General features: G+C 34.6%; 5 protein-coding genes across 6 annotated transcripts; 1 reads left to right on the plus strand and 4 right to left on the minus strand.

The window, feature by feature from the left end:
* Positions 1-614: 614 nt before the first annotated feature.
* Positions 615-3,100, minus strand: LOC135842618 (BUD13 homolog). The gene is made up of 3 exons (XM_065360164.1): positions 2,864-3,100; positions 2,098-2,276; positions 615-1,054 (listed from the first exon to the last, which is right to left on the minus strand). Exons 2-3 carry the CDS (start codon positions 2,222-2,224, stop codon positions 879-881), a joined length of 303 nt encoding a protein of 100 aa, XP_065216236.1. The 5' UTR covers positions 2,225-2,276; positions 2,864-3,100; the 3' UTR covers positions 615-878.
* Positions 3,101-4,415: 1,315 nt separating this feature from the next.
* ND-75 (NADH dehydrogenase (ubiquinone) 75 kDa subunit) lies at positions 4,416-7,615 on the minus strand. The gene is made up of 13 exons (XM_065362994.1): positions 7,445-7,615; positions 7,267-7,374; positions 6,976-7,199; positions 6,762-6,903; positions 6,472-6,693; positions 6,225-6,395; positions 5,991-6,156; positions 5,769-5,920; positions 5,509-5,694; positions 5,240-5,432; positions 4,994-5,169; positions 4,792-4,926; positions 4,416-4,706 (listed from the first exon to the last, which is right to left on the minus strand). The coding sequence occupies exons 1-13, from the start codon at positions 7,613-7,615 to the stop codon at positions 4,542-4,544; spliced, it is 2,211 nt and encodes a 736-aa protein (XP_065219066.1). The 3' UTR covers positions 4,416-4,541.
* Positions 7,616-8,340: 725 nt separating this feature from the next.
* eEF1beta (elongation factor 1-beta) lies at positions 8,341-9,487 on the plus strand. The gene is made up of 4 exons (XM_065363006.1): positions 8,341-8,528; positions 8,607-8,850; positions 8,930-9,119; positions 9,196-9,487. The coding sequence occupies exons 1-4, from the start codon at positions 8,464-8,466 to the stop codon at positions 9,348-9,350; spliced, it is 654 nt and encodes a 217-aa protein (XP_065219078.1). The 5' UTR covers positions 8,341-8,463; the 3' UTR covers positions 9,351-9,487.
* On the minus strand, positions 9,474-11,308 carry LOC135844696 (lysozyme 1-like). The gene is made up of 4 exons (XM_065363012.1): positions 10,952-11,308; positions 10,576-10,764; positions 10,133-10,206; positions 9,474-9,715 (listed from the first exon to the last, which is right to left on the minus strand). Exons 1-4 carry the CDS (start codon positions 11,019-11,021, stop codon positions 9,581-9,583), a joined length of 468 nt encoding a protein of 155 aa, XP_065219084.1. The 5' UTR covers positions 11,022-11,308; the 3' UTR covers positions 9,474-9,580.
* A 1,205-nt stretch (positions 11,309-12,513) lies between these two features.
* vnc (GNAT family N-acetyltransferase vnc) lies at positions 12,514-13,854 on the minus strand. Of its 2 annotated transcripts, none has more exons than XM_065363010.1 (4): positions 13,700-13,854; positions 13,457-13,569; positions 12,928-13,380; positions 12,514-12,838 (listed from the first exon to the last, which is right to left on the minus strand). In XM_065363010.1, exons 3-4 carry the CDS (start codon positions 13,234-13,236, stop codon positions 12,590-12,592), a joined length of 558 nt encoding a protein of 185 aa, XP_065219082.1. In that variant the 5' UTR covers positions 13,237-13,380; positions 13,457-13,569; positions 13,700-13,854; the 3' UTR covers positions 12,514-12,589. The 2 variants fall into 2 exon arrangements, with proteins under 2 accessions (XP_065219082.1, XP_065219083.1); XM_065363011.1 differs by having other exon boundaries at positions 13,647-13,778.
* Positions 13,855-13,887: the final 33 nt, after the last annotated feature.

Here is a 13,887-nt window from a genome sequence, read left to right on the forward strand (position 1 = left end):
TTAAAATATTGATTCAAATTGACTTCAATATGCGCGATATGGAATTTTAATGGTAAATACGTCGAAAATAAATTTCAAAGTACAAGATTTCTTTTTAAAAAACGAAAAATTCTTACAGGAATTGCAAATGCAGCTCAAAACACAGAGGATATGCCATGAGAGCAATTTAGACGAAGCCAGACAGGTAGGTCAGTGACCCTGAGAGTCCAGACACGCCGGTCAATGACCTTAAGAGGCTATACAGAACGATCGACAGACAGACAGATAGACGATATTAGAAACTTGACAAGCCAGACAGACGAGTCAATTACCTCAAAAGGTCCGACAGACAGACAGAGGACATTTTTATGTAGAAAATGATAACGTTATTGAACTCGCCGAGTCGAAAAACCTATCTGTCAATTTTTTGCCACAAAAAGACGATTTTTACATTTAATACGAATCAAATGCTGAAATAGACCCGGCAGTCGAATTCCTCGTGTCAAAAATCCCACACTTCGACTCTTCGTACCATCAATTTGGTCTCAAAAAAATCAAAATGTACAAACCAAAGAACAGGTTATACATTTTCGCGACTGCAGCGCTATCTCTTATATCAAAAATGCGAAGAAGGAGAAGGTTTGAGACTTGAGTTTTAATTTTTTTTTAAATGTCAATGTCATTACTACTTCATTAGACATTAAATCAAAATTTGAAAATTGGGATTGAATTTCAGAAAATTTTTTTATAAAACTTTTTAATACCTACGTTAAATGAGCTCTTTGAAAAAGCTCATTACGATCCACAACACAAAAGTATTGGAAACACTACTTATAAAAATTATACATTTTGTAAATTGTCAGCTCGATGTCGATGGCGCTGGCAGGAATCTCGCTATTTTACATATCTTCAGTGCTCCATTTATATGCTTCTTCTTTGACCGCTTCTTCAGCTTTTCCTTTACCCAACGATTTCACTTCATATCCGTTAGATCTATCCACTCCATCCCATTTACGGCCAGGTGGGATTCCAAAACGATTTTGAGGATAAGTTCCTTTGTATTTTGGCTTAGCACCTGATAAGGAATTTTACAAAGAAATACATAATATGTATACATATGAAAAATACAGGGTGTTAAATAAATCGTGGGCAATAATTTCACAATAGATGCAACTCGAGTAGACGAACAAAAACCGTTATTATGATAAGTTGCCTATCTTGTAAAATGAAGGTGCTACGTGCTCCGCAAAACTTGAAATTTACAAATTTTGGAAAATTCATCAAAAATAAGAAAACGTTTGAATCATTTAAGTGATGCCCCTAACCCATAGTACTCAAGTGGACGAACAAAAACAGTTATTATGACCAATTGCCTATCTTCAAAATTGAAGGGGCAAACCTGATTCAAAATTTCCAAATTTTGAGTGCCCCAAATTTGAATTTTAATATTGTGCTGGCCCCTTCAATTTTGAAGATAGGCAATTGGTCATAATAACGGTTTTTGTTCATCCACTCAAGTACTATGGGTTAGGGGCATCATTTTTAAATAATACAAACATTTTTTTACTGTCTGCAAATTGATGAAATTACCCCATTAGTGGACTAAAATTTACCAATTTTGAAAAATTCATCAAAAATAAGAAGATGTTTGAATCATTCAAATGATGTCTCTAACCCATAGTACTCGAGTGGGCGAACAAAAAATGTTATTATGACCAATTGCCTATTTTTAAAATTGAAGGGGCAAACACAATTTAGAAATTCAAGTTTGGGGCACTCAAAATTTGGAAATTTTGAATCAAGTTTGCCCCTTCAATTTTGAAGATAGGCAATTGGTCATATTAACATGTCTGTTCATCCAATGGAGTACTATGGGTTACGGACATTATTTGACTGATTCAACAATTTTTTTATTTTTGATGAATTTTTCAAAATTCGTAAATTTCCAGTTTAGCGGAGCACGTAGCGCCTTCATTTTACAAGATAGGCAACTTATCATAATAACGTTTTTTGTTCGTCTACTCGAGTTGCATCTATTGTGAAATTATTGCCCACGATTTATTTTTAACACCCTGTATAATAGAGCTTCAACGTTCTGAAATTATGAATGTAACTAACCATCAGCAGAACTATCATCGTTCAAATTTCTCCTTATTATTGCTAGTGGATCTCCATCGCGTTCTTTATTTCTTAAATGTTTGTCTAAATCTTTGTCGTCCGCATAACGAGCCAGAGGCTTCGACATTTCGTGCGATTTGTAAGCCAGTTTTTCGTTTTCCTCTTCGATTTGTTTTAATCTGGAAGAAGAAAAAATCATTCCAATTATGTAAAGCGCTATAAAGGGAAGAGACTGGCATACGCCATAATGGTTCCAGTTTACCGTAACGGACGTTATCAGCCATAAGAATGCGTAGGTACATTTTTTCGTGAAAAAACTGCAAATTTTTCAATTGTTCGCGAGTTTGGGTGAACTTTTAATTACCTAGTCTTAAATTAAAGACAATGAAATTCCCTATCGATTGATACTAATTTTTCATCATTTAAAGGAAAATTAACGATTTAATGAATACTTTATTCAAGTATTTACTGCTTTTTTCATACTACATAGGTATACATATGTCAACTTTAAACTAAAAATTGTCGAAATTTGCAGTAGGTAAACCTATGCATACCTTGCAGGGGCGGTTTTAATTATTTTCCGCTGTGTGCATAACAATGTTTTCCGCTCCATCATCCTCAGTAATTCCCTCCCCCCTCCATTTTTTGTGGAAAACTTTGAAAATTATAAGAAGACATTGATGTGGCTGAGGAGAAAAATCGAAAAATTGTGATTTCTCAAATTTGTTCAATTATCTAGAATATGTAAGTAATTTGTCGATCTTACCTTTTGAAACAGTTATCAAATTGTTAGAACACAAGCATCCGAATTTTCAACTAGGTAGGTATACAAATTTACATCATATTTTAAAATTCCACTAAGCACTATGCACCATAAATCACCGTATGCTTGTATGATTATTTAGCTACGCTATATTTGTAAACTTACTGGTGCTTAATCGATACAAAAATAACAGCAGCTTGCTTCGTTTTTTTTTGCGTGTGCTTATTTTACTAGGAGAAAAAAATATAAAATCAATAGGTAGAGCGAAGAGGGAGAGGACGGTGACTGAAGATGATCGTCTCTCTTGATAATCAATAAGCGATAAGCACATTTAAATTTGGTAGTCATATTCATTTTTAGAAGTGGCAAGAAAGCAATGAGTGATGTAATTTGTTCTCATATAGGTAGTAGGTACCATAAGTTTCATACCTATCTCCTAATGTGAAATTCAGCGTATCACAGTGATTACTATCGATGCCTTTTCGAAGCAAAAAATTAATGAAAAATATCTCGCTCATCGCTATGAACGTTTTAATAACTTTCTCATTTTTTCTAACTTGAAAAAAAAAATCGTTCAAGCTGCTCCTCAAAATTTGCCGCTGTGTACCATGGTACACATTAGGGTGGTTCTTATTTTGGAAGTTGGGATTTTCCCGCTCCCATCCCCTAAAGTGGTGACCTCGGGTGAAAAAATAATTTTTTATTTTTTCCATTTTCGAAAAATTCGGGCTGCGGTGGGCCCCTCAATTTTCAAAAATTAAAAAAAAACCTAATTCAAAAAAAAATTTTCAAAATTTTCGAGTTCCATCATCTCTAGAAGGTCCTTTTTGAGTAAAAAAGACTCTCATGGCGATCTTAGCCCCCTCCCATGAAAACCAAGCTAACCCCCCAGAATAGCTGAAATTCGTATATTATGTGGGATGTCCTAAAATTAGTTGTTTTTGGTCTTTCCTCCTCCCAACCCCACAAGGTGGTATCCTTTGGTGAAAAAGTAATTCCCTATTTTTTATTTTTTCCATTTTCAAAAAATTCGGGTTGCGGTGGGCCCCTTAATTTTCAAAAATTAAAAAAAAATCAATTCAAAGAAAAATTTTTAAAATTTTAAAATTTTGAGTTCCATCGTCTCTAAAAGGCCCCTTTTGAGTAAAATATACTCTCATGACGATTTTAGCCCCCTCCCATGAAAACCAAGCTGACTCCACCAGAATAGCTGAAATTTGGTTCATCCTTTACCTATTGTGTTTTGAAGTTGAGTACCAGAAAAATAGAAGTTTCGTTTCATGTTGACAGATGGCGGTGAAAACTTGGGAAGTTGTGCACTGGTTGATTTTTCAAAATTCCATTTGAAAACATAGATAGCGCTCGGAGTATGTGTCATTGTGTTGATATGGTCGTCTATCGTGATTTTTGCAGGGGTATGTTCATTTTTCACGTGGAATTCAATTCATTTTCAATTCAATTATTTAAGGACGCAATTTTGACCTCGCGATGGCAACAAAATTTTTAGCATTCTGAATTTAAAATATCTCAACATTTTAATAATATTCATTATAAATGAAACAATACAAATAATATATTATCGTGTAGATTAACTATTAGAAACATTTCTACATATACACGAGCGGTACACGAAAGCGAAATCGAGTTCAATAAAACATTACAACGAAATAATTTTTTCATTTCATTCTTTACCATCGTAATATTTGTTTTGTTTTTGTTTTAAAACCGCTTGAACGCATTTAGACATGGTAACCGATGATCTCGATATGACATCAGTCATATAATAATCTTCCAATTTTTTTAGTTTTACGTCTATTGGAGCATTTCCTAAATTTGCTTTAACGAGCTGTAAAATAAATAGAAAAACAAACCAGTTAGCAATTTGAATTACATTATAGAACAATGATTACCAAAGTCAAACGAATAATAACCTGGCTTAGCTCAACAGCTTTATTATCGAAGCTGACTTCTTGGACTTTATTGTATCGAGTTAAATTAGGCGAAACTTCTTGAAGTCGATCTCGTACTTCTTGTAATGATTCATATGGCAAAGTATGTCCGGCGACCTGTAAATTTATTCGATCAAGCTTCTGCGTTCAAGAATTCAATTTCGCTGATTTAAATCTTTTTTACCTCTGATAAAGCTCTCAGAATTTTCCAATCATTACGAGCGTATCCAGGGGGAGTTACAGCGTTTAGGGTTTGTTGCGCTCTACCTTCGGTATTTACATAAGTTCCTTGTTTTTCAGTATACGTAGATCCGGGGAAAATGAAGTCGGCTAATTCAGCTCCATTATCTCCATGATGACCTAAAAAATTTCACGAATTAGAAATTCGATTCGAAAAATATTCAGCTTACGAAGAGAGGTTGTAAGTTACCTTGATAAATGACGATGGTTCCTTCGGGTAATTTTTCTTTCAATACGGGAGAGTCATCAGCGCCCAATAGATACACTACTTTTGGAGCTAACGATTTCAAATCAGAGATACCAGGTTTATAACCTAAATCTAAAGCTGCTACTTGAGATGCGGCTTCTTGTAAAACATTGAATATTTTCCAACTGGGATCGGTCTAAAGAAAACAATCGTAATCAAATAATTTTATCCGCAGCTTAATGAGAATAATTATTCGAGCGATGAATTTTTACCTTGCAATGTTGCGATACTTTTTGCGCTAATTGTCGCACTACAGAATATAGAGCACTGCTGTCGGAACGGCTGAATGCTTGAGCACCCAAAATGATTAATGGTTTTTTACTGGCCGAAATTTTCTTACTGAATGGATGCTTTCCTGATAAGATATCGTTCAAAACCGAAGTCGAATCTCCTAAATGCTGCAGAAAAATTTCAAAATTCATTATTTTTCCAAATATCTAATTTATAGTGTTGTACGGTTTTGTAAATTTACCTCATATTCGTAAGTTAAATCAACTTTGGGGCCAACGAGGCCTACTTCTAATTCACCGTGTACATAAGCTTTACGTAATCTGGTATTAATAAGCGGTGCTTCGAATCTAGGATTCGTTCCAATCAATAAAACAACATCCGCTTCTTCGATACCTGAAATGAATACTCGAATTACATATAATTGTTCTAAACTGTAACAACACGTAGAAAACGTATTACGTACCAGTGATTTTATTATTCAGTAAATAATTAGACCGAATATCGGTACCAGCTCCTTCTAAAGGAAATGGTTTTTCGGTGTAGACGTGTTCACTGCCTAATCTATTCAATAAATCTTTAAACACGATTAAAGCTTCAGCATCAACGAAAGGACCAGCAATTCCAACGATCTAATGAAGAAATAGAAGAATTGATATTAAATGACCACATTCATATAGAAAAAAAATGATCTTTATACCTTTCCATTGGCTTCGTTTAATGCTTTAGAAGCAATTTTCAATGTGTCTTCCCATTCCACAGCGACGAGTTGACCAGATTTGTCTTTTAGCATGGGGAAAGCTAAACGTTGATTTTTCAAGCCATCGTAACAAAATCTAGATTTGTCGGCGAGCCATTCTTCGTTCACACCCTATTAAAAAAATCGATGCGATAAAATTAATAACACGAAAAAAAAACAAAATGGTCTCGATTTGAAAATTACGCACTTCGTTCAACAAAGGCAAGATTCTCATCACTTCGTTCGTACGCATGGATACGATGATATTACTGCCTACGGCGTCTAAAACATCGACACTCTCGATTCTTCTCGTTTCCCATGGTCTGGCAGTAAAGGAATATGGTTTAGAAGTAAGAGCTCCGACCGGGCATAGATCGATGACGTTTCCGGATAATTCCGATAAGAACATTTTTTCGATATAGGTACCGACCTGAAATAAAACACGATTTACAAAAACCAAAATAATAAACACTTAGCTGAGTAAATCACGAAACGTACTTGCACATCGGAACCTCGACCAGTAGTACCTAGGTCGTCAACACCGGCTACTTCAGATGCAAACCGAATGCATCTAGTACAGTGAATACATCTTGTCATAATCGTTTTAACTAAAGGTCCGATATCTTTATCTTCGACAGCTCTGCAAAAAATGGTAAAATAATCATCATGACACACCAATGAGTTAATATAAGTCTGTATTGTAAATTGTTACCTTTTTCCCGAATGATCGATATCAGTAAACCGTGACCGATCACTTCCAAAAGCCATGCTTTGATCTTGGAGATCGCATTCACCTCCTTGGTCGCAAATGGGACAATCTAAAGGATGATTTACGAGCAAGAATTCCATTACGCCTTCTCTGGCTCTACGAGTCATATCCGAATTTGTCTTCACTCTCCAACCATTCATAACTGGCATAGCACAAGCTGCCACTGGCTGAAATTTCAATTTTTAATCGATCGTTCTATCAAACACCATTTGATTCCAATAATAAGATGCTTACTTTAGGCGATTTTTCGATTTCCACTAAACACATACGACAATTACCGGCGATTGCTAGACGTTCGTGATAACAGAATCTTGGTATTTCAACGCCAACCATAGCGGCAGCCTAACGCAAAGAAGTATAATTATTAGTCTATTGTAACTAGTATCACTGAAAATAGATTGGTGCAACGTACCTGCAATACTGTGGTTCCAGGTTCGACTAATACTTTCTTGTCATCTATAAACACTTCTAGTAAGTTTTGCTGAGCTGCCGGTTTGGCAGCTTGGGCCGAATTCGGAGGATTTCCTATATGAACGCATCGTTTAGTAGCTGTAGCTGCTTTTTGCAATGTACTGCGTAACATTTTGATAACACAACTGTAATCTGCGAACATCGAAAGCGATTAATTTTCGTTAACCGTAGTTCTCAAAGAGAAACTGTAGCTTCTAAATGAATTATTACCTTAGATTTGAAGTTTGATATTAGGCGAAGATTGAAGACATAAGAATGTCATTGGTTTATCAGCAATATCACAAACCCATCAGAGGTGTTACCGACTTTCCTGAAAGAGATCTGTCAAAACACAAGCGAATTAGAGGAGTGATCGGTGAAGTGAAGTGAAGTAATGAACACGTAAATGAATAATATAAAACAATACCTGATGGGTCATTAAAATATCATAATATTATCAATTATTTTAATTTTGTAGGTGAAATTTTCGACAAAAAATTTTCGCAAACAAAAATTATTTTCATTCAATGCTAACGCCTTTTCCGACAATGCCATGATTTTTTGATAAAAAAATTTGAAAATTCCTTGAAATAGGTGTAATGTTTGTTGGTAGGTGATACTTGTACTCATCAAAGCTGAATGAATTTCTATTGATAGAGCAATTTTTTTTGAAAAATTTCCATGTTTCTCAAATTAAAATATCAACGAGAATATTTTAAAAGCAAAATAATCAATTTTTATGGACGATTTCACCAAAAAAATAGGAATTATCGTCGATTCAAAGTTCAAAATTTTCGTTATCAATTTTTTCCAATGTTTTCAAAAACGTGTTATCAGTAAACCAAAAAAGTTGAAAAATTCCTGAAATCGCTTTTTCCGACACGATCGTCGTTCTTTCTCAGCTGTAATTCGAGTTCTCCGCTTACAATTCGTAATTTTTAGTAGTAAAATCGATTAAATAGCTCAAAAACACTTAGAAAAATGACCGTCTCAGAGAACTTGAAGTTTTTGGAAAACTACCTCTCAGAAAGGAGTTACATCGAAGGGTAAGAAAGTGTTTTTCAGTCTACGTCTAACACTAGACACGTTCACGTTTTCATGTTTTTTCTCTACTTAATTTCCAGATACCAACCGTCACAAGCCGATGTTTTAGTTTTAACTGCCCTTAAGTCTGCTCCCACCAAGGCAACACCTAATGTCTATCGTTGGTACACGCACATTCAATCTTTCAACGCCGATGAGAAGAAGAAATTTGCTCAAAAAAGTTTGAATAGCGAAGTAGCTAAATTTTTAGATGATAAGCCATCCTCAGCAGCTGCCGCAGGCGATGATGACGACGATGTCGATCTTTTCGGATCAGATGAAGATGTACGTTGATCGATTGTGTACATACCCTTGGAGTGTGTGTGTTTCGAATATTGTGTTTCAAGCTAGTTTAATTTTACAGGATGCCGAAGCCGAGAGAATTAAAGAAGAAAGACTGAAAGCTTACGCTGAAAAGAAATCGAAGAAACCAGTAGTTATCGCTAAATCTAGCATCGTTTTAGATGTTAAACCGTGGGATGATGAAACCGATATGAAAGCTATGGAAACCCAAGTTAGAACCATCGAAATGGCTGGTTTAGTGTGGGGAGCTTGTAAGTATCACTTATTTCACGATAGTGCGAAGCTTGAAAATAATATTACGCTAATATATTTTTATTTCTTCAACAGCCAAATTAGTTCCGGTCGGTTACGGAATTGAAAAATTACAAATTATGTGCGTCGTCGAAGATGATAAAGTCTCCGTTGATGATTTAGCAGAAAAAATTCAAGAATTCGAAGATTACGTACAGTCGGTCGATATCGCTGCATTTAATAAAATCTAACTTCCTTGTCCGGTTTTTCATTTTGGAAATTATCTTGTTTTTATATTTTTCTGTTTAAATTAACTACTCATTTGTTTGTGAAAGTTGTCAATATGTGAGATAATTTTTTGATTAAATCAGTAATTTTACCCAGTGTACGAATATATTTCAGTTTTTTTTCCTGGTGTTAAACTAAAGCACATGATAGAATATTTTTTTGACATAACGGGATATTCGATATCAGCTCTTATTCAATTCTTTTGGAAACATCTCTGAAAAACACGATAATAAGGCGTCCGGTTAATGGCTCTGTCGCATTGAACAAATCCGAAGAAATGCATTCTGGCATAATCGTCGCATGACAAGCTACCATCGTGATTGCAATCCTGTAACGAAATAGTAAAATTGTAATCTTACGTATAGGTTCTGGTTTGACAAGATGAGTGGCGCCATTTGAGTGGAGTTGTCTCAAATAACCAATTAAGATGTTTTAACGAATGTTTTGTGGTTTTGCCAAATTTTCAAGTATATTTCAGACATAAATAAATTTTCCAAGTCAATTCCTCCTAATAGGTTCCCTCGTAAAATATTAAATCGTGAGTTCGTGACTTGGGGATTCGACGATTTAAATATTTTCTCGGAAGAAAAATTTCCAAAAAACGAGCCGATTTTAAATTCACCAAGGTTAAAGTAAATTAAAACCGCATTAACATAATTATTTACGATTGATTTTCGAATTCTTTATCAACAACCCGAAGCGAATGAGTATTGGAAATAGGTACTTATCCAGTAATCTTACTCACTTGTATGAATTTTTGAATGTATTGATTTACAGCTCTAGAAGCACAGTAGGAGTCTACTGCACAGCGAACAAATGCTGAAAAAAAATCAAGTTGAAATGGAAATATAGTAATGAATACCTATTCGATTCAGAGACGAGTGGAAAGAAAATTTTTGGAAGGTAGGAAAAAAACTTCATCATCAAATTAGCTTTAGGAGCAGAACAAAAAAATGCATCATCGATCAGATTTTCTCCAGCTCAACGTGAAATCACTCATTAAAGCTATAGGCTTCGAAATTTTCTAGAAAAGATCATAATTTATTTTGTCTATCAATTTTTCCAACATTGAAGTAGGTATGGAAGCAATCTTCCTCTCTCCTTTTCCACATTTTTCGACTCTGATTCGAACAAGAAAATTGACGAACTCGTGTTATTTTCCTTTTTTTGATTAGATAGGTACATTACCATCTTGATTATTCGGATCATCACCAAGTATGACAGGACTTCCAGAGTCCACCCAATACGATCTGCTGAATAAAAACATTCCACAAAATTCACCCAAACATCCTATAGTTTGATTACATCCTGAAGCTGCTTCGCAAATGCATCCTATGCATTTTTCTGTCCAACCTGGTGGCCATTCTTGAGAATTTTCTAAATAAAGACCAGAAAAAATCAGTCTAGGTAAGAAGATTTCTTTCAAAAAATGATTCAATCAACCTCCAAGCTTCCTATGAATTTAGGTCTGAACTTTAGATTAAAAATATACCATTTAAAAGTTTAAAATTGAAAAAAAAAAATAGGTACATGTAGGCAAGTACTTGAAAAAAATATTACTTACGTTGTGCATACACAATCTTCAATAACAATAGCACGCCAGTAAAAACATAAAACGCACACATGTGTTTCATTTCACGCACTGAACCAACTTCTCAGAATACAGCCAGCATATCTTATTAATTACGATATAATTAGGCGAATAGTTTTAACAATCACTCATTGAAAATTACTATCGTCCTCGGAGCGATATCATCACTATAGGAAGTACACGAGTATTATAAAAATCGCGTATATCACTGTCTTCTCTTGTTAACACGCTGATATAAGCTATGATTGGATCACACACGAATGAATTTTTTTTACATTTTTGCACTACCCATGCGGTAAAGTTAATTTACATATGTTAAACCGGTTTTATTATATTTTTATTATCATTAATGTGTTCTGGTTATTAACTTTTAAATGCACACGTTTTTTTTTAGATGAATATGGATTTATTTTTCTAGTGTAAGGATAATACCTCATCATGATACATTTTTATAATAAAAAGATTTAAGGTAAGTATAGGTACCTAATTTAAATCGGATCTTAGTGCGGGGGAAACTCTCATAACCTTGACATAAACTTGGGTGGTGAATAATACGTTCCATCTGCTGTATGACATAATCCGATTGAAATCAGTCCTAAAATGATTTACTTATTATTGGTTTTACCGATGAAGTAAACATCATGCCGAGAGGTATGCGAGCTGTATAGGAGTAAAAGTATGTCCGAAATGAGATAACTGACTATCTGCCTTAATAGCATTAATATTAAAAGATGGACATCGACTTATTTCTATGAATGAATCACTCTTATCGACCTACCTATCTACCTACCTACGTAGAAAATTCATATTGAACTGATGAAAATTAAAATGTTTTGTATTGTTCGTTAGGTATGCACTTTTTTTAGTGCCTAGGGCCTTCGTACATCTATAGGCTTCATCAAGCATCATTCAAAATATTGCTCCAAGGGATTTAAAGTACACACTTTGAGAGGCCCTGATTTCTTCTCAGAAGTGACTTTGCTTCCCTTGTCCAGTTTTATTCATCAGTTGAGTGAAAATATTTTTTCATACAAAAAACAAAAAAAATTCAACTGGGAGTAAAGAAGCTACCAAATATGTACATTGCATAGATTCGAAGCTGGAAGCGATAACATGGAGGTGAAACAATGCCCTCAACTTAATGATTTGTTTCCTGGCAAATTTTTTACGAACTTCCTACGCAATGTGAAGTAATTTATGCAAGAATTTTACAGGTAGTTTTGAATTCTAGTGAACCGATGATTAGGCTGTCTGTATCTGTAATTGAGTAGCCTACCTACGTCACTCATCTCTATAAATTCAAAAAAAATTATAGTCTTCGTCTAAATCAGCTGCCTTTGTGAAACGTTTAGATTATAGATCTATCACGTCAGCTTGCATGTATTACCGAAATTATAGTTATTCGATCTATATTTGAATAACTCGATTAATATTTTTAGCATCTCATCAATTCGCAGACAACTTTTAAAAATTGAAAATAAAAATCGATCAAATTACTTCACGCTGAATAATACTCGTAATTCAAATACACAATATACTGCTTGTTTACATGTATATATTTTAAAGGAAAGAATATGAAGCATAATTAAACAGATAAGGATACTTTATACATTAATAACCATTTGGTTCGACTTCAGATCCTACAACGCTGGAAGTGGATTTGTTCTCTTGCTCAGACTTGGTCGGTTCGGTCGACGAACCCTCTTCGAATGATTTCAGTTCTCTACGCATAGCGTACGCGTCTTCTCCATCAGCGTAGTACTTTGGCTCGATTTCCGATACAGTGAAACGTAAAGTATTCATGTATAAATTTAAAGCAGCTCTATTACTCTTACGGACATGTAACGAAACGTATTTAGCCTAACAAAAAGTTACAAAATCAACCAATGTTATTCAATGGTACAGCGTATTACAAAACACGCCACGTACAGATACGAATGCCAACTCACCTGAAAACATTCAACCATCGCTCTAGCTGCTTGTTCCATTAGTTTTTGAGCAAGTCCCAAACGTCTATACGATCTTTTTACTGCCAACGATGTAATATGTCCGTGTGGATTGTCTTCGCTGTCTTCTTCCATTTTAGCAAGAACATAGCCTACTATTCGACCTTTATCGTCTTCGGCAACGTAACTGAGTTGAGGCCAAGATAGACCATGATAAAAATAATATTTCATTTGGTAATTTTCAGGCAAGCAAAGCAAGTTGCAATGCTGCATATTCATCAAGTCGTTCGGACGGGCACAGCGGATATTCATGGTGTATGTTTGATTTTCAATCTTTTCGGAAGTTTCTGCTTTTAATTGTTCTGCTCTCGTTACTGGGAGAATCTGTCATTCCACCCAACAACTCTCGAACGAAACGGAATCGTGATAAGAACAATACCCAAACAAAATACCAACCTGAATCGTGAAACGAAACAAAATTAACGTATATCTGAACGTATTTCTATAAAGAGTAAAATACGATCTACTTTACCAATTATCACAAGGATCAAAACAGTAACCAGGAAACAGAAGAATGATATAATAGCCAATGCAAGTTCAGTAAAGTTCATAACTTAACATACTGAAACGGCTGACTTGGGATACCTGTCAACACAAAGTTCCATCGTCAAAATGGTAGCAAATTAATCACGAAATACAAAGTATATCATGTCATACTGTACCTTATACTAATGGGAACATAACTAATAGAATAATTTCTAAAATTCTAGCTTACCTCGAACGAGAATTTTGAAAATTCTTCCTCAATTTTTCAGGGTTCCACATGGAGTTATCTCAATCTTATCACGAAATAACAAAGTGTTTGCCTCGTTGACGTTACAAAAAAATTAATTGAAAAACAGAAACAGTTCGGAGCTAGCGTTCCAACAGGTAATTTTATGAAACATAAATTTTTTATCATTT

Source organism: Planococcus citri, chromosome 4, assembly GCF_950023065.1.
Source record: "Planococcus citri chromosome 4, ihPlaCitr1.1, whole genome shotgun sequence".
In the NCBI taxonomy this organism is placed as follows: domain Eukaryota; kingdom Metazoa; phylum Arthropoda; class Insecta; order Hemiptera; family Pseudococcidae; genus Planococcus; species Planococcus citri.